The 19,090-nt window shown below is 37.1% G+C and overlaps 1 protein-coding gene across 5 annotated transcripts in view; it reads right to left on the reverse strand.

The window, feature by feature from the left end:
• Positions 1 to 19,090, reverse strand: part of LOC113887349 (transmembrane 9 superfamily member 2-like) — an 80,642-nt gene that overhangs the window by 30,134 nt on the left and 31,418 nt on the right. For 4 of the 5 annotated variants that reach the window (XR_003509714.1, XM_027534446.1, XM_027534445.1 and 1 more), the window contains exons 8-12: positions 12,722 to 12,801; positions 9,627 to 9,723; positions 8,794 to 8,926; positions 7,683 to 7,802; positions 7,433 to 7,490 (exon numbers count right to left, since the gene is read on the reverse strand). Coding sequence is in view for 4 of the 5 variants with exons in the window: in XM_027534446.1 (XP_027390247.1) it covers positions 7,433 to 7,490; positions 7,683 to 7,802; positions 8,794 to 8,926; positions 9,627 to 9,723; positions 12,722 to 12,801 (488 nt within the window). In the remaining variant the exon portion in view is untranslated. The remainder of the gene's footprint in view (positions 1 to 7,432; positions 7,491 to 7,682; positions 7,803 to 8,793; positions 8,927 to 9,626; positions 9,724 to 12,721; positions 12,802 to 19,090) is intronic. The other variant, XM_027534444.1, reaches the window with a different exon arrangement.

Genomic DNA, 19,090 nt, shown 5'->3' on the forward strand with positions numbered 1-19,090 from the left:
GGAATCAAACCAGGGTCTCTGGCATTGAAGGTGGATGCTTTACCAACTCAGCTATCAGGGAAGGAAAGATGAGGAGAAGAATAAATCAGGGGGTCAGGATTAACATATGTAGCCCACCAGGCCTCTCTGTCCATGGAATTTTTCCAGGCAAGAATAGTGAAGTGGGTTGCCATTTCCTCCGCCAGGGGATCTTCCCAACCCAGGGATTGAACTGGTGTCTCCTGCATTGGCAGACAGGTTCTTTACCACTAACGCCACCTGGGAAGCCCATATATACACATCAGGGAAGTCCTATATACACACTACTATATATAAAATAGATAATCAGCAAGGACCTGCTGTATAGCACAGGAAATGATACTCAGTATTTTATAATAACCTATATGGAAATAACTTTGAAAAGAACATTTATATATATATGTATATATACACATATAACTGAATCACTGTTTTGTACACCTGAAACTAACACACTATAAATCAACTATACTCCAATTTTTTTTAAATGATAAGGTAAATTTAAACCTTAGTAAAAGGTTTGGAAGATAAAGCTGATGAAATGTCTTAGAAAGCAGTTTAAAAAGAGAAAGAAATGAAGAACAGGCAAGAAAAAAAAGGAAAATTAATGATCAACCCAGGTAAATGTAAAACAAGTTACATGGATAGAGTTCTTTCTGAATATCTTTTAGGGATAGTAAGTAATTTGCTGAAGATCAAACAGCTGGGATTCTTACTCAGATGTGTGTGTGTGTGTGTTTTTTAACAGCAAGCTTTCTCCATCCCACTGTGCTATAATAAAGCGTCTACAGTAGGAACCAACCAGACCAATCGCATCTACCTTCTCCTCCCCAAAACATTTTGTCAAAGATCAGAGACAGGGAATGTGGTGACAGCCACTTGATGCTGCACCAGGTTAGGCTTTGAGGTCTACTGTTTAGAGAATCTCTGATTTCAGTCTTCAGTTGGAAATTCTCTCAAGGCCCATTCCAGTTCTAGTATTTTAAGGCTTCCTTCATATTTTCCATCTATTTTCAATTTCTTACTTAGGATCATTGTTTTGGATCCTTCCCCATCCCTCATTATAAGTGATTTTGTCCTTTCTAAACCTTCTTTCATTTTATTCTTTTTTTATTCATTCATTCTTTCATTTTACCATTTCTACTTCACCTTTCCTCCTTGCATTTACAGACTCTTCCATTAACACTTTTTTCAGTAGGCATATCTATTCTGCTCTTTAAAGGCTCATACTTTGCTCCTGTTGGAGATATAGCTTCCAGTCCTTTCGAACAACAGCATGTACAACAATAAAACCTCCACCTTATGTCTCATCAGTTTCTGGCTTCTCAATAAGGGAGTTTAGTTTCCCATGATTTAACCATACTTCCTCAAATGTTTTCTTAATACCTTTCTGCTCTAATGAATTTGTTTAGCCGCAATATTCCTCTGCCACATTTTCTAGCTTTGGAAAGATTCATTTTAACTGTTATCTTTCCATAGCCAGAAAAATTACTTCTCAGTTGACAAATCATAACCTTCTTTCTTATATATAAACTCAATTAACCCGTCTCAACGATTTCCCTTTTGAAAGTACACTCTAGAATGCTAATATGTGTTTAACAATTCTGTAACTGTCCTTCCATTTCATGTTTTTATATTCTAAGTATTTCTTCCTTTGTCGATGTCTAATTATTTCTAGACCTTTTCATAGAATCTTAAACAGCAAAACTAGAAGGAAACTTAAGAGGTTACCTGGGTCCATCTCCTACTTGAAACATTTATTCACACATTCATCAAACATTTATTGAGTACCTATGAGTTAGGCCCTGGTGTTCCAAGATAAATAAAACAAACATCCTTGCTCTGAAAAAGCTCAGTCTAGTGGCGGACAGAGATAAACAAATTACAACATAGGAAATACTATAGCAGATAATAGATATAAAACAGTAGGAACACAGAAGAAGAGAGTGACCAAAAATGCTTTGTAGATCACAAAACAATTTCACAATCCATTAGCTCATTTACTTTTCTTTTTTTTTTTTTTTCCCCTTCCCAGCCTTGGAGTTGGAGGGGGCTTCCTACACCCAGGGCTGACCCTGTGCCCCCACCATCATCCTGTTTTTCCCCAGCTCCCGCAGGACAAAGTCCCAGTCCCTCAGCCTGGTGCTCAGGCCTCTCTGTGGTCCAGCCCTGGCTCCCTGGCCTTCCATCACCCCTCCTCGGTGCCTCTGCAGCTCCAAGCTGCTCAGACTTTCCCAACAGACCAGACTGCTGCTTGCCTTGTGCCTTCGCCCCTGCTGTGCCTTCTGCTTGGGTGCCTTTCCCTCATTTACTTTTCTAAATGACTCTGTGACACAAGCATTACACGCAAGGAAATGGACAATCAGAAAGGTTATAGGACATATCCAAAGTCACTTAGCTAATACTGAGTACTAGAATTCAACCTTCCTTCTTCTAATTTTAAAGTTTGGGTACATGCCCATCAACCTCTGCTGACTCTTCCCTTTCTTACCTACCGCTTTTGGGGCTACATGCAGCAAAATTACATCATTTAATAATTTTACTTTTTTCAATTTCTCTTAGGAAGTGTATGCTCATTAACTGAACTGCTTCTCCATGTAAATTCAAAACCATTTTTACATTGTCCATGTCCATACCATGAGGCACTGAAACTCTTTCAAATTACCACATTTTAACAAATAAGAATCCCAATACCTTAAGATTCTCCCTCTCATCTACTTAAGAAAGCCCCTAAACCTCTTGATAATCACGATGGTGTGATCACTGACCTAGAGCCAGACAACCTGGAACGTGAAGTCAAGGGGGCCTTAGAAAGCATCGCTACGAACAAAGCTAGTGGAGGTGATGGAATTCCAGCTGAGCTATTTCAAATCTTGAAAGATGATGCTGTGAAAGTGCTGCACTCAATATGCCAGCAAATTTGGAAAACTCAGCAGTGGCCACAGGACTGGAAAAGGTCCGTTTTCATTCCAATCCCAAAGAAAGGCAATGCCAAAGAGTGTTCAAACTACCACACAATTGCACTCATCTCACACGCTAGTAAGGTAATGCTCAAAATTCTCCAAGCTAGGCTTCAGCAATACGTGAACTGTGAACTTCCAGATGTTCAAGCTGGTTTTAGAAAAGGCAGAGGAACCAGAGATCAAATTGCCAACATCTGCTGGATCATGGAAAAAGCAAGAGAGTTCCAGAAAAACATCTATTTCTGCTTTATTGACTATGCCAAAGCCTTTGACTGTGTGGATCACAATAAACTGTGGAAAATTCTTCAAGAGATGGGAATACCAGACCACCTGACCTGCCTCTTGAGAAATCTGTATGCAGGTCAGGAAGCAACAGTTAGAACTGGACATGGAACAACAGACTGGTTCCAAATAGGAAAAGGAGTACGTCAAGGCTGTATATTATCACTCTGCTTATTTAACTTCTATGCAGAGTACATCATGAGAAATGCTGGGCTGGAGGAAGCACAAGCTGGAATCAAGATTGCCGGGAGAAATATCAAAAACCTCAGATATGCAGATGACATCACCTTTATGGCAGAAAGTGAAGAGGAACTAAAAAGTCTCTTGATGAAAGTAAAAGAGGAGAGTGAAAAAGTTGGCTTAAAGCTCAATATTCAGAAAATGAAGATCATGGCATCTGGTCCCATCACTTCATGGGAAATAGATGGAGAAACAGTGGAAACAGTTTCAGACTTTATTTTGGGGGGCTCCAAAATCACTGCAGATGGTGATTGCAGCCATGAAATTAAAAGACGCTTACTGCTTGGAAGAAAAGTTATGACCAACCTAGATAGCATATTGAAAAGCAGAGACATTACTTTGCCAACAAAGTCCGTCTAGTCAAGGCTATGGTTTTTCCAGTGGTCATGTATGGATGTGAGAGTTGGACTGTGAAGAAAGCTGAGCACCGAAGAATTGATGCTTTTGAAGTGTGGTGTTGGAGAAGGCTCTTGAGAGTCCCTTGGACTGCAAGGAGATCCAACTAGTCCATTCTAAAGGAGATCAGCCCTGGATGTTCTTTGGAAGGAATGATGCTAAAGCTGAAACTCCAGTACTTTGGCCATCTCATGCAAAGAGTTGACTCATTGGAAAAGACTCTGATGCTGGGAGGGATTGGGGGCAGGAGGAGAAGGGGACAACAGAGGATGAGATGGCTGGATGGCATCACCAACTTGATGGACGTGAGTTTGAGTGAACTCAGGAAGATGGTGATGGACAGGGAGGCCTGGTGTGCTGCGATTCATGGGGTTGCAAAGAGTCGGACACGACTGAGCGACTGAACCGAACTGAACACATGTATATGGTATACAATATGAAAAGAAAAAGAAACATAGAGAAACAGCGAAAATAAGTATAAAACAGTCTCCTTCACACTCCTGTCCCCCAGCCATGCAGCAACCCACCTAGGGGACAACTACTGTTAACAGCTGCTTTTCAAATAAAAAAAAATACATTTTCATAAAACTGTGATTTGATACTGAACCATTTCATAGTCCCTGTAACCCTGAGCCATGTTATTAGGGACTTCCACTCGAATTTTTTAATTTTGCTGTCTAAAACATCCTTCAAAATTGATCCCATAGAAAACAAGATAAAAACAGCTCATAGTGCACTGAAAATGCTAATTCATTTCCAGACATTAATTGTTCAATTTAGTTAATCAAGCTTAGTGACACAGCATATTCTAATTCTTTTAAATTTTCTATTCTAATGACGTACGTAACTTCTTTTTACAATGAGATGGAACATCTGTCTGATGAAAAAAAATAGGCCATTATTATTCATCTGAAGCCATGAAGGCAGTTTCAGGAGAGATTTACATTTATTTCCTCTCCAGTGCCTAGCATAATGCATTAAATATAGTAAAAAAAAATTTTCAAAAATACAATAAATAAGTTGAATGAGTAACTAAATAATGAAGAGAATAGTAGATGGTTTATTGACTAGTTCTTGCTCACAATATCCCTTGTATTACAATCCAGTATAATGACTTTTGCACAATGGCACTTTTGTGCCAAAGTTACTCAATTTCAGATTCATCTGAGTCTTGAACTTGAAGCAACAAATATTTGAAATATCGTCAAGGACATTGCTTTCTTACATAAAGGTATTAAAGCTCAGGAAAGACCACCCATTCTAGTTCACTTGAAAAGAGTTATAGAAAAAGCAGATGGCTCTATTCAAGGTGGCAAGGGGAAAAGGAGTGCATTGTCCTTATTTTAAATAAATCAAAAACTCTGTGGTACATGTATTTGATGTGCAAACTTGGAATATTCAAGCCTTTCCCTGGAGTTGAAGGGAAAAGCCACACGTAGATAAAACATTATGAGTCTACTGAATGTATCATCTATCACTGCATTGCACTGATGATGGCTTTATACTCAGTCACAGAGCATTTGCTCTCATTTTGTCACTGATTAGTATACAATGTAACTGAATTTATTATGTATAACTTCCATTATAGAATTTCCACCATTGTGACGGGGCTTCCCAGGTGGCTCAGTGGTAAAGAATCTGCCTGCCAATACAGGTGATGAAGGAGAGGTGATGCAGGAGACACAGTTTTGATGCCTGGGTTGGGAAGATCCCCTGCAGGAGGAAATGGCAACCCACTCCAGTATTCTTGCCTGGGAAATCCTATGGACAGCGAAGTCTGGTGGGCTACAGTCCATAGAGTCACAGAGTCGGACACAACTGAGTGACTGAGCATACATATATGCATTATTGTGACACACTTCTAGCATTAAGGACATGGGAATTTTACAACAAATAGAAATTAAATTACCACAAAACAGGACTTCCCTGGTGGTTCAGTGATTGGGAATCCACCTACCAATGCAGGGGACATGGGTTTGATCCCTGATCTGGGAAGATTTCACATACCATGGAGCAACTAACCCCATGAGGCACAACTACTGAGCCCACGCGCCTAGAGTCTGGGCTCTATAACAGAAGAAGCCACCGCAATGAGAAGTCTGTGCACCACAATTAGAGAAAGCCATGCAGCAATCAAGTCCCAGTGCAGCCAAAAGACACAATTTTTTTTAAGTTCCATGTAACAATTAAGATATAATCCATGACATTTCCTACAAAAAAAAAAGTCCTCCAGAACATATTAAAGAAAGAATTTTTTTAAATCAAACATGCTATGGATTGAATTGTTTCTCCCAAAAATCTTATATTAAAATCCTAATCCCTACTTTGCTCAATGTCATGTGGCAGTCTGAATGGGAGGGGAGTTTAAGGGAGAATGGATACATGTATATGTATGGTTGAGTCCCTTCACAGTTCACCTGAAACTATCACAATATTGTCAATCACATATACCCCAAAACAAAATAAAAAGTTTAAAAAAAAAAAAAAAAAACCCTAATCCCTAATGTGATAGTGTTTGGAAATGGGGCCTTGGGAGAGGGATTAGGTTTAGATGAGGTCATGAGGGTGCAGCCTTCATTATGGCATTAGTGCCCTTACAAGAAGAAATACTGTAGAGTTCAGTGTCTCTCTTTTCCTCTGCCATGTAAGGATGCATCAAGATGGCAGCCATCAGCAACCAAGAAGAGAGCACTCACCAGGACTCTATCCTGTTGATGCCCTGATCTTGGGCTTCCCAGCCTCCAGAACTGTGAGAAAATAAATGGCTGTTGTTTAAGCCACCCAGTCTATGGTATTCTGTTACAGTAGCCCGAGCTGACTAAGATAAAACATATTAAAGAATCTGAAGATAAAACTCAAAACAAGTCAGCACCTTATTGGTGAGGCATTATGGGAAGAGCACTGGTCAGGGATATTGGGTTGGCCAAAAAGTTCACTCATGCTTTTCCACAAGATGGAAAAACCCGAATTAACTTTTTGGCCAAGCCAATACATAGCCTGAGCTCCATTACTGACTTCACGTATGACCTTGAACATGTTGATTCTGCATCTTTAGAATTAGGGCACCAGAAGAGCTCCCTAAGAGCCACTGTGCAGCACCACCCTGACTCCCTCTCTGACCATGACTCTGCCTGGGGTCTGCAGTCACTAATGACACTGCAGTAACAAGGTGAGATAGGAAGAAATAATCACAGAAGGCAGAGACAAGGAGAATAACACAATGTGGTATATAAGCTGCCACTCTAACATGATACATAAGGCAAGATGCATAACTGAGATGAGCATTTATGAAACCTGCTTCAAAAACAAAGATCAAAATTGAATACTGCAGCACCATCACCATCTCTTTGTACTAAGGGTTACAAAAAGATGAAAAGAATGCAAATACACCAAAAAAGAATGCTGCAGCCACAGAAAAAACAGTGGTCACTCACCTCCATTCTACTCTTCATTATTGTGTACAATGATTTTTCCAAGGTAAAGTATAAGAAAGATTATAATTGTGTAGAGAAAGGAGAACATCATATACTAACCCAGGACACAGCAGTGCCGTCAGAAAGAAATTTGTCTTCCACTTCAGACCTCTAAACGCTGAGGAAGTAAAGGACAGAATAATTACTAGGGCAACTAGATTTAGTCCACTTTACAAATATTTTACAGTAACAAGGACACAATTATATTTTGCTAGGTCAGCTAAAATTCCTGATGCAATTTTTAAAATTTTCAAGCTTTTTAATTTCTATATTTAACACACCAACTTGGAATAATAATAGTAATGCTTACACTTGTACACCTTAGCAGACACGTATCCAGCAGATGCTCCCATAAGGACCCATAACACAACAGAACAGGTCATTAAAGCACCACGATTAGCGGGAGAAAGAAAACCAAGACAGGCAAGAACTAAAAGCACAAAGAAGAAATATCAAACCAGTGACAATGATAGCCTCAAAACACATAAGGCTTTATAATATATTAAAGACACCTTATTAAGACATTTTATGAAACAGCATACAGGGAAATTCTCTGATGTTACTTACTTAGCTAATTTTTTGACAATCTGTTCTTAACGAAAAGTCTGATCCCATACAAGGCAAACTGTGTTTTCAATTTAGTCTTTAACCTCCTTGTTTAAATCATTAATTATATTATTTTAAATCAAAATCAAAGAGAAGATCGTCCCTTTCCCTACTCCAGTAGTCACTCCCTAAAGAGCAAATCATTTTTCCCCACAAAAATTTCCTTCTGTTTCCTTTTATTCAAGGCGGGGGGGGGGGGGGGGGGGCGGAACATCACAATGAGACTCGGTCCCAGGAAAACATAACCTTAAGAGCTAAAGTTAGAAGTTATCATTGACATCTGAAACACCTAATAAGCCATTTATTTACAGAAGCTTTGTTTGTGAAAATCCCCACTCTGGTTATCAAAAACTGACAAACTCTACTCTTGGTTGATAATGAAGGCAGAGAGAGTTCATCAGCCATTGTGAACCTACTAACGATGCCACTTCATTTATACATTTCAAGACCAGCGCTTAGGCTTGCCTTAGCATTTCAAAATCCTAATCTCTGAATTACAATTCCCTGAGCCCACCTAAAATATGATCTACCCACATGCAAAGCAAGGAACATGTATATTGGACATTACAATAAATTATTCAGAACTGAAGAAACTATGAAAGGTCCTTGATATAGGAACATATTCAGATCCATACCCTTAAAATAAAATACAAATTTTATTTTAAATATACTACAAATACTCATTAAAATATACTATAAAATACACATTTCCTTAAACTTTAGGGTAGAATTTTCAGTTCTTTTGTACACATGAATCAAAGTTTAACCTATGTCAGGATGTTGAAGATGACACATATTGATCTGAGCCTACTCACATAGAGTAATAAATGTCATAATCAAAACTTGTGTTCCTTGACCCAGTAAAATTGATAACAACATTCCAAGCCTTGGAGGTCTGAATACATCTGCATGAACAAGCTTCCAACCGTAATCCTTCTGGATATCTTCCTGCATAAGAGAAAGTCTTTAATAAACGCAGGAGTTATTATGACAGAAAGTTACAAGAGCTCTGAAAGTTAGCAGAAAACTAATTTTCCTCTAAAGACAAACTAATGGCTCATTTTGGATAAAGTAGGTCTCTGGCAGGTATGTGATCCTGCCATACAAATGAGCCATTCTCTAAATTTTGCACTGAAGGGAGTGTGTTAATTATGTAAAGCACACAACTGGCTTGATTTTCATGGAAAAAGCAACATGATTTAACATACAAAAAAGAATTCAACTAATTCTATAGAAATTAAAAATTCATCAATACATAAATGATCATAAGAGTCAGAAGAGTATAAATTAGATAAAACTAAATTTGCCATAAATTGTAGTATTTTGCAATGTTTTGTACATATTCTCATGTTCCAAATTAATGAAAATCTTAAATAATGATATTTTGAAAGATCAGAACATGGAAAGGTATATAATCAAAGAGTCGATAGCAAATAACTCTCTAATAAACTTACCTATACTTTTTAAGAATCTACACAATACTCTATACTTTGATTCAGCACAATATGCAAAATTACTAGACATTAAAATGTGTTATATTCAAGGTGCTATACTCTAAGTAGAAACATAACCTTGAGAACTGGGCAAAGCAGGCATTCAAATATTGGCTGAATCAAATATGTGCATTTTTATTTACAGGAAAACAAACCTGATTATATCTGATAATATCTTTGTGGAGAGTTCTTAATATGATCATAGCCACCATTCCAGTTAAGAAGAGAACAATGACAAATGAATTCAAGATACTACAAAATGGAAAGAAGGAAAAATAGAAGTTAAACCTCAAATTTCTTATTTGAACAGTAAAAAAGAAAATTTGTGCACATGTAAAAGACATTCAAATTGTCATGTCAATCAGTTTTCTAAAGTTACATTTGGATCAAAGGCTAATACATTTGGATAATACCTCAATATATTAAATGAACTTAAAGTTCTATCACAAAAGTTCATTACCAATTAAGCAATAGAAGCAACACTATTCTTAAGGTTATTTTACAACTTTTTAAGAGTACATTCCCAAAAATAAACAAGGGGAAATGAAAAAGATCAGGAACGCAAACTTAGTTCCAGAACATGAAACTGAGAATGGAAGTCCAGGAGTCAAGGTTAAATTGATGACTGCCTGACTGTCCTTGGGTAGATCCTTAGATGGACCAAGGCTTTTAACTTTATCAAGTTTCAGGGTAAAGATCCCATGGACCACTTACCTACCAGCTCTTACTGGTTCCAAAACTGAATCTTAAAAATTATGTCCAAATGAAAACCAAGACCTTTAGCCATCCCACCACCCAGCCAAATCCAGACACATTTAAAAAAGTTTCACCAGAATCTCTGAAAAGACCAGCACTGTTGTAGAAAAGTGCCGCTAAGATGTCTAAAATGTCTGTTAAATGTCATAAGTAAATTAGCTCGAGACAGAAACTAAAGTACATTTATTATTACATCATAAATATTAATACTAGAGATTAGCCCCACCATTGATCTGGATGCCCTTTCCTTTCATGACCCCTTTAAAGAAACCATTTTAAAAAATTTTATTTGAAGAGACTCCTTGGAGGTGTGACAAAATGGGACGTGGACTATTGCCCCAACAGAAGATTTTCTAGAAAAGTTAAGATATGATCATTATAATGAGGAGGAGAAGGAGGGAGAGGAGAAGGAAGACTGAGGATAGAAATAGGAGGAGGAGAATGGGAGCTATTCTCACTTTAAAGGCAATAGCATTGTAAATCAACTGTACTTCAATAAAATGAAATTTTAAAAAATAAAGTTGATAACTAATGAGAACCTACTGTTAGCTCAGGGAACCCTACTCAGTGCTCTGTGGTGACCTAAATGGGAAGGAAATCCAAAAAAGAGGGGATATATGTAAACACATAGCTGATTCACTCTGCTGTACAGCAGAAACTACCTCAATATTGTAAAGCAACTATACACCAATAAAATATTTCTTTAATTAATTTTACTTAGAGGCTAATTACTTTACAATATTGTGGTGGTTTCTGCCATACATTGAAATGAATCAGCCATGGGTGTACATGTGTCCTCCATCCCAAAATAAAATATTTTTTTAAAAACAAAGGCAATGGCAGTATAAGGAAAATCATTACCTCAGAAGACCATACTCATAGAATTATACCCTTCCTTACTTTCATCTTTTGGACTTCCCTGATGGCTCAGACAGTAAAGCGTCTGTCTACAATGTGGGAGACCTGGGTTTGATCCCGGGGTCAGGAAGATCCCCTGGAGAAGGAAATAGCAATCCACTTCAGTACTATTGCCTGGAAAATCCCATGGACAGAGGACCCTGGTAGGGTCCATGGGGTCACAAAGAGTCAGGACACGACTGAGCGACTTCACTTTCACTTTACTTTCATCTTTACCTTTATAGTCTTCCTCCATCCAAAACTGCTTTATTATAAGAGATGAAGGGGGAAAGGTACTATGTGTACAGTTTCATCTATTTCTCATCAGCTTCTCTGATCAGTCTCCTAAATTACTAACTGAAGATCCTATGCTCGCTGTCAGCACTTTAGGAAAGCCTCAATCATCACATTCTCAGCTGGTCCATCCTTCAGTTTCATGTTGAAACTATTCCTTCCACAGTCACGAAGGACTTCTAACTCTGTGGTTTGATCCTGTTGAAGATTCCTGAGGAATCAAGTCCCTTCACTGTGATTCCACTAGAATGTAAGCTTCCTTCGAGAAGAAGCCTGGGTGCCTTATTCACTGGCATGTCTGAGCACCTCCCCTAGTGCTTGGCATCCTAATAGGGATGAAAATGAACACCTGGAGAATGAATCGACCTTCACTCACAGACATTATCTCCACACAATTGTCTCATCTAAATGACTTGCCTTGATTAAGTGACCACTTGCAGTGCTTTGGTTTCTCATCTGTAATCTTTTCATCTTTCTCTGCTCTTTTCCCAGTGTTTCATGACATCTTTACCTTCCTCCACTCCAGTTGGTTACTGCTTTTCCTACACTCTACTTTGCTCAGACTTTCTGACCCCACAAATGAAAGCATCTGTCTTGTTCTCCTTCCATCTTCTGCACAGGGTCCACTATCACAGTCCTATCCTGCCTACTTCCCAGCATGTATTACTCTTTACACGCAGACATGCTATCTCTTGGACATCTCAGCCTTCTTTTTCCCTTGAGCATAAACATTAGTATATTTACAACAGATTTTCCTTTTTGTTTCTCTTTGTGTATGTAGAGAGGTGGGGGAGGAGAAGAAGAGGGGAAATTAGCCAGAGAGAAGAAAAACTGTCACTCAAGATCATCTCTGATAGGGGGTTAGGGGAAAGGGAATTGGGTGAAGTAATTAAAAGGTACAAACGTGCAGTTGTAATTTAAATAAGTACTAGAGATATAATGTACAATATGATAAATATAATTAACACTAATGTACGTTATACTGAAAGTTGTTAAGACTGTAAATCCTAAGAGTTCATCACTGAGGGGAAATTTTTTACATTGCTTTCATTTCGTATCTATAGGAGATCACTGATATTCACTAAACTTTGTGTGGTCATCAATACAAGTCAGATCATTATTCTGCACACTTTAAACTTATACTATTATATGTCAATTATATCTCAATAAAACTGGAAGGAACAAAAGATCATCTCTGGTAACAAAATAATTTTTAAAATACACATATGCATATATATGTGTGTGTGTGTATATACATTTCCCACCGTGAAGCTACTTACTCTTTAATTCATAAAGTGCTTACCTAAACCACTGAATGCTGGTATGAGACATAGATTCCAAAATATAATCCCACCTAGAACCCCACCTGATCTGTTTGTTTTCCTAGAAACAAAAATACAAAAATCACATGACCAAATTTTAACTGACCTTTTATTAAAGGTTATAATCCTAAAACAAAGTTATTCTGCCTGTACATTCTCCATTTCTTTACTGCTAACTTCATGGAATCATGCAATCTAGCCTGACATTTTCATCTTACTTTTATTTACTGATATCCTATCTCATTTCAGGCTTCCCTGGTGGCTCAGATGGTAAAGCATCTGCCTGCAATGCAGGAGACCCGGGTTCAATCCCTGGGTTGGGAAGATCCCCCGGAGAAGGAAATGGCAACCCACTCCAGCACTCTTGCCTGGAAAATCCCACGGACGGAGAAGCCTTGTAGGCTACAGTCCATGGGGTCACAAAGAGTCAGACAAGACTGAGCAATTTCACTTCACTATCTCATTTCAGAAAGGGACTAGGAAAAAAAATTTAGTTTACTGTTCATCAGAAATAATAGCACCTTTTTGTTATTTTTCTGTCACCCTAAATCCACCCCATACTTCATTTCTTTTTGTCCAGACCACATTTTCATCTTAATTGAAACTTCATAGGCATATATAATGAGAGTCACTGTGGTTTGTTTTTAAATTTAAAAACCTAAAAATAATCAAAAATCCCCATCAGAATAGGAATAAACAAACTATGGTAGTCCATGCTAAGAAATACTATGTAACCATTAAAAAGAATGATGTACATCTCTAGGTGATGACATGTCTATGAAATAGCATTAAATGAAAAAATAAAGGTGGAAAGTACATAGTAAGACACGTATGTACAGCAAGATTCTATTCCCCCTCCAAAAAAAATACATATTTTGTAGATGCAAACATTTTTCTGCAAGAAAAAACAATGGTTATACTTTCGGAGGAAGAGACTAGAAATTAGGGGAAGGGTAGTAAAGGAAGGCAGAATTTTACTTATACATTTTCTATATGGTTTGAAGCCTTCACCACATATAAGTATTATCAATATTATTATTTTAATTGAACTAAAATTTTGAACTATAAGACAACTTGCTTCACTACAACATACCAAATCCACCTCCTGCAAATAGGTTTATTATTATTTTGTTTACTTAGAAAACAGTATTCAATTTCTGTCATTATTTCTTACAGAATATTCTAATATTTTACTTTTGTACTTTAAGTATTTTGAAATGTTTCAGCAACAAACTGATAAAAAGTTTTTTAATACTGTGGTTCTCAATACTTATTAAAACCTAAGAAAATATAATCACCAGTTGTTTCTGCTGATGTATGATCAAACTGAACCTTTCAATAGCTTTCTTATAAAATAGCCCCAATAAATGAATATCTTAAAAGATAATCCCTGATAAACATTTAAACCATTAATGTGGTATGATTACCCCTTAAATTAATGGCATACTCTTAGCAAAAGGAAAACACAGGTAACAAACGGACCAAATATGACTTATTATTTAAAATTTGGTATCTGCACCCATCATTTAAAAAGTGGATATTTAATTTAAAAAAACACAGGGTTTTTAAAGTACCTTTAATATTAATTTCTCATTTTAATTAGTTTCTCATTTAAATGCTTTCTTCTCTGCAATCACCCACTGTGTTTCTTCAGTCTTTGAACTTCATTGAGGCTTTCAATGGCTAAGTCAAAGATCTCTCCTGGTAAATGTCACATTGCACTTGAAATTATGTGGTTTATTTTCAAATATCTTTTGATAATGATTTCTAAAATAATTCCAGTGATAAGAAAACAGACTCTGTATGATTTCAATACTTTTAGACCATGAAATTTTGCACCTTGTTTTATGTCCGTGGATATGTTCTAGGGTCTCCTGATTTATAGTCTATGGGAACTTGAATAGAATTTGTATCCTGCTGTTGTATGAAAATTGCATAAATCTTAATTATGTTAAATTGGTTCATAGTACTTTTCAGGTCTGCTATAGCCTTCTACTTTTCTGTCTATTCATCCTATTAATGTTTGAGAGTTTGATATTGAAGCTCCAACTAAAAATCTTAATTTATCTACTTAAAAATAATTGTAATATATAATGGAACTATAGTAACTTTGTTCTGTATTTTCCAAGTCTCCTATAGATGTATTATCATACTTTTATAATTTAAAAAAATTTTAAATGGGCAGAAAAAATTAATAAAATTAGGTATCTATGTTTTTTGTAAAGTGTGGGGGATGGGTATGAAGAAAGTCAATGTACACTGCTTTTAAAAAAATGGAAATGATGGATTTTAATTGAAATGACTTTTAATTCAACAGTAGACTTTAGCTAACACCTGATGACCCAGTGTTCATGATGAACATCATCTATGAAAGGTCAGGTTGACATTTTGTATCTACTGATGTGAGGTATCATTTTGCAGTCTTCCTGTTGAGAATCCATGGCCTGAGCCTGGTCATGAAGAACCATCAGACAGACCCAGGTTGATGGTCATCCTACAGAATGTAAGGTCTGTACTCTTCAAATTTTCAAGAATATGAAACATAGGGAAAGACTGAAGAACTGGCCCAGATTGGAGGAGATCAAAAACTAAATATAACATGTAATCCTGGAAAGGATACTGAACCAGAAGGGGGAAAAGTAATATTGTTGGCCAGCTGGCAAAATCTGAATGGATGGATATGAATCAGATGGTAATGTAATGCTGTAATGCCAATATTGATTCCTGGTTTGCACAGTTGTATACTTGTTTTAGGGAAAGACACTCTGGCAGATTTAGGGGTGATGAGACAACATCTAGCTCTCAAAGGATTCACAGAAAGACTAATGATAATGGACACAGAGAGAAGAGCGAATAATGGAGCAAATGAAGTAAAATGTTAAACATTGGAGTATCTAGTTAAAGGGACTATAAGAGTTCTTTGTGTTATTTTAGCAATTTTTCTGTAGTATGAAATTGTTTACTTTTAGAAAATCTGAATTTACAGACTGACAAATTCAGGGATAGATATTCATTGCATGAAAGGATTTGTCTTAGCCATTTTATTATTAAAATATTATTATTATAACAAAGTGTGACTTAATTTGTCAAAATTTGAATTGCATGCATTTCTTCACCAGACTACTGTCCATTGCCTTAAGCAAGTTAACGCATATCAAGCCCTTTAACAAGGAGTGAAATAAGTGAGGGAAATTAAAAGGTCCAAACTTTCAGTTGCATAATAAATGAGTCACAAGTATGAAATGTACAGGGTGAGGAGTCAATGATTATGTAATACCTCTGTATGGCGACAGATGGACTAGACTTATCGTGGTGATCATTTTAAAATGGATAGAAATATCGGATCACTGTTTTGTAACAAACAAGAACTAACATAGTATTGTAAGTTAATTATACTTCTAAACCAACAAATAAATCAATCCACAGAAAAAGGGATCATATTTGTAGTTACCAGAGATGGAAGTGGGGAGAGGGGGAATTAGATGAAGGTGGTCAAAGGGACAAATTTCCAGTTATGAGGTGAACAAGTACTAGGGATGTAATGTGCAACATGATAAGTGTAATTAACACTGCTGTATGTTACATATAAGAGTTGTTACAAGATTAAATCCCAAGAGTTCTCATCACACGGAAAAAATATTGCTTTGCTATTTCTTTAATTTTGTATCTATATGAGATGATGAATGTTCACTACATTTATGTAGTGACCACATTTATTGTGGTCATCATTTCATGATATAAGTCAAACCATAATGCTGTACACCTTAAACTCATACAGTACTCAGTCACTCAGTTGTGTCCGACTCTGTGACCCCACGGACCGTAGCCCACCAGACTCCTCTGTCCATGGGATTTCCCAGGCAAGAATACTCGAGTGGGTTGCCATGCCCTGCTCTGGGGGATTTTCCCAACAAAGGGATTGAATCCACATCTCTTGCATCTCCTGCATTGGCAGAAGAATTCTTTACCACTGCAGCACCTGGGAAGCCCCTAAACTCATACCATGCTGTATATCAATTACAGCTCAATAAAACTGGAAGAAAAAATAAAACGTAAAAAAAAGAGGTACTTTCAAATATACATGACGAAGTTTGGCTTTTAAATACAAAGAGAGCCTAGAAAATCTGCAGTTGTTAAATCAAGTAGTTTTTGCACCAAACACTGCCATCTGCTGGAAATAACAGTCCACAACACATACTACTCCTCCATAAGACAATAAGAAATTATTTTAAAATCCTAAGGCATATTTGAGACAAAATGACAAATGTAAAAAGATAACTAAATGGTGGAACCCATTGTTTAAATCCATTTAAAAGCAATTATTCTGCATCTTTACATCCCAGAGTTTCAAAATCTTTTATAAGACATAAAAGCATATGAGGTAGGCAGGTCTTTAATGCTCTTTCTAATGAAATCACAAGAAGCAAAGGCAGAAATATAGATGAGAGTTCTTGATTCAGGACCCAGTGTATGATGGGTTTCACTCAGTAAAAACACCTGCAGGGAATCAAAGAAATCAAGGGGTAGGCAACTAGAGCTTCTTTTAGTCTAGTTGTTTTCAACAGGGAGAACAGTACCCTCTAGGGGACATAATGAAACGATGCGAGGATACTACTGGAATTAGAAGCATAGTAGAATGCCAGACAGGGCATTGGGAGACCCACACAAAAAATTGAGAACTTCCAAAAGCCCCATCCACCATTTATGTGCGTGAAAAACTGCTTATGATTATCTGCAGCTAGATTCTAACTTCATTTTACAATTAAAGTATTTTTGTGTGCTAAATCTTTTCAGTCGTGTCCAACTCTTTGCAACCCATGGACCGTGACCCGCCAGGCTTCTCTGTACATATGAATCTCGAGGCAAGAATAATGGGGTTGGTTCCCGTACCCTCCTCCAGGGGCTCTTCCTGACCAAGGGATCGAACTCTTGTCTCTGGCATCTGCTGCATTGGCAAGCAAGTTAATATACATTTATTTTTCCCCCAGGAATGCAACTACCATGTAAATTGAGGGAAAATGGTACTGTTTGGCTTGAAACTTTATTAAAATTGATCAACATCTCAGAAAATCATGGCATCCTTTAGAAAGATGTGATATTTGAGCCACCAATATACAATAGTCTCACATTCATCTGTATTCATATATATATCATATTTACAATGATTATACACATAGGTCCCTGGAGGAGGAAATTGCAATATACTCCAGTATTCTTGCCAGGAAAATCCCATGGACCAAAGAACCTGGGAGACTGTATGTAGTCCATAGGGTCCCATAGAGCGGGACATGACTGAGCATGCGAATACACATAGATGCAAGCATCTAACAATGACTGAAATATATCTTATTAAAAATTGATTTTTTAATTTCTCCTTTATATTATAGTTGTGGTGTTATACTGATGTCTCTTGAAACTATGTGTAAGACAAGTTTAATTATCTAGTATCTATTAAAATTATTTTACAATAGCAAAGGGAGAAGGATAAAACATTTGTTATTAAAAGAAGATATTAATCTGATAGGGTTGAGCTCCATTCCCTCACTTTACTATAGGGAAACTGAAGTCCAGAAAAGAAAATGAACCTGCTCAAGGTCAAGTATGAGTTTGAAGTAAACCAGTACCAAAACTCTCTGATTCTCAAATTCAGTTATTAGTCTATGGTGCCTGAAAATCAGGAATGCATCTTGCAAAAAAATGCAAGACCTGTGGCTAGGGTCTCAAGCTAGCCCACAGCTAAAGCTTATATAACTCACATACACAGATACATAGCTAAAATTAATGTGATTAGAGTGAAATCAAAAAAATCTTTAATTGGTAGTATAAACAGTAAGTTTTTTAAAGTAAAATATGATGAGTAGAAATATCTTAGCCCGGCATTCAAGGCCATTCAAAATGTGTTTCAAATCTACCTTTCTACGAATACTGTTTACACATAAACGATTAAAGTCTGGGGTATTATACTGAATCTTTTTGGCCTTTATATACCCAGGACTTAACACCTGGCACCTAGGATGCACTTATTACCTATTGCTGAATGAATAAACAAATGAAAAAATTTCTTTCAGACAAATCTATTCACTGTTCCCCACATACACATGTACATTCTCACTTGGAAAGCCCTTCCTCTAGCCCCCCTCCAAATTCCTAAATTCCAGGTCTTTTAACTCAGTCTATGACCTTTCCCAAAATGCCTTCCTCAGCATCCTTCAAGGACTAGCTCAAGGCCTCTCTCTTAAAAAGTCTTCCTAGCACCTGGGAGTTCTGCCCAGCCTGGGCCTGGATGGTGGGATCTGGCCTCCGCTGCCCACCAGAACCCCGGGGCTTCTGGGAACCAATCCAGCCCCTCC

The sequence above is a fragment of the Bos indicus x Bos taurus genome, chromosome X, assembly GCF_003369695.1.
Source record: "Bos indicus x Bos taurus breed Angus x Brahman F1 hybrid chromosome X, Bos_hybrid_MaternalHap_v2.0, whole genome shotgun sequence".
Lineage (NCBI taxonomy): Eukaryota > Metazoa > Chordata > Mammalia > Artiodactyla > Bovidae > Bos > Bos indicus x Bos taurus.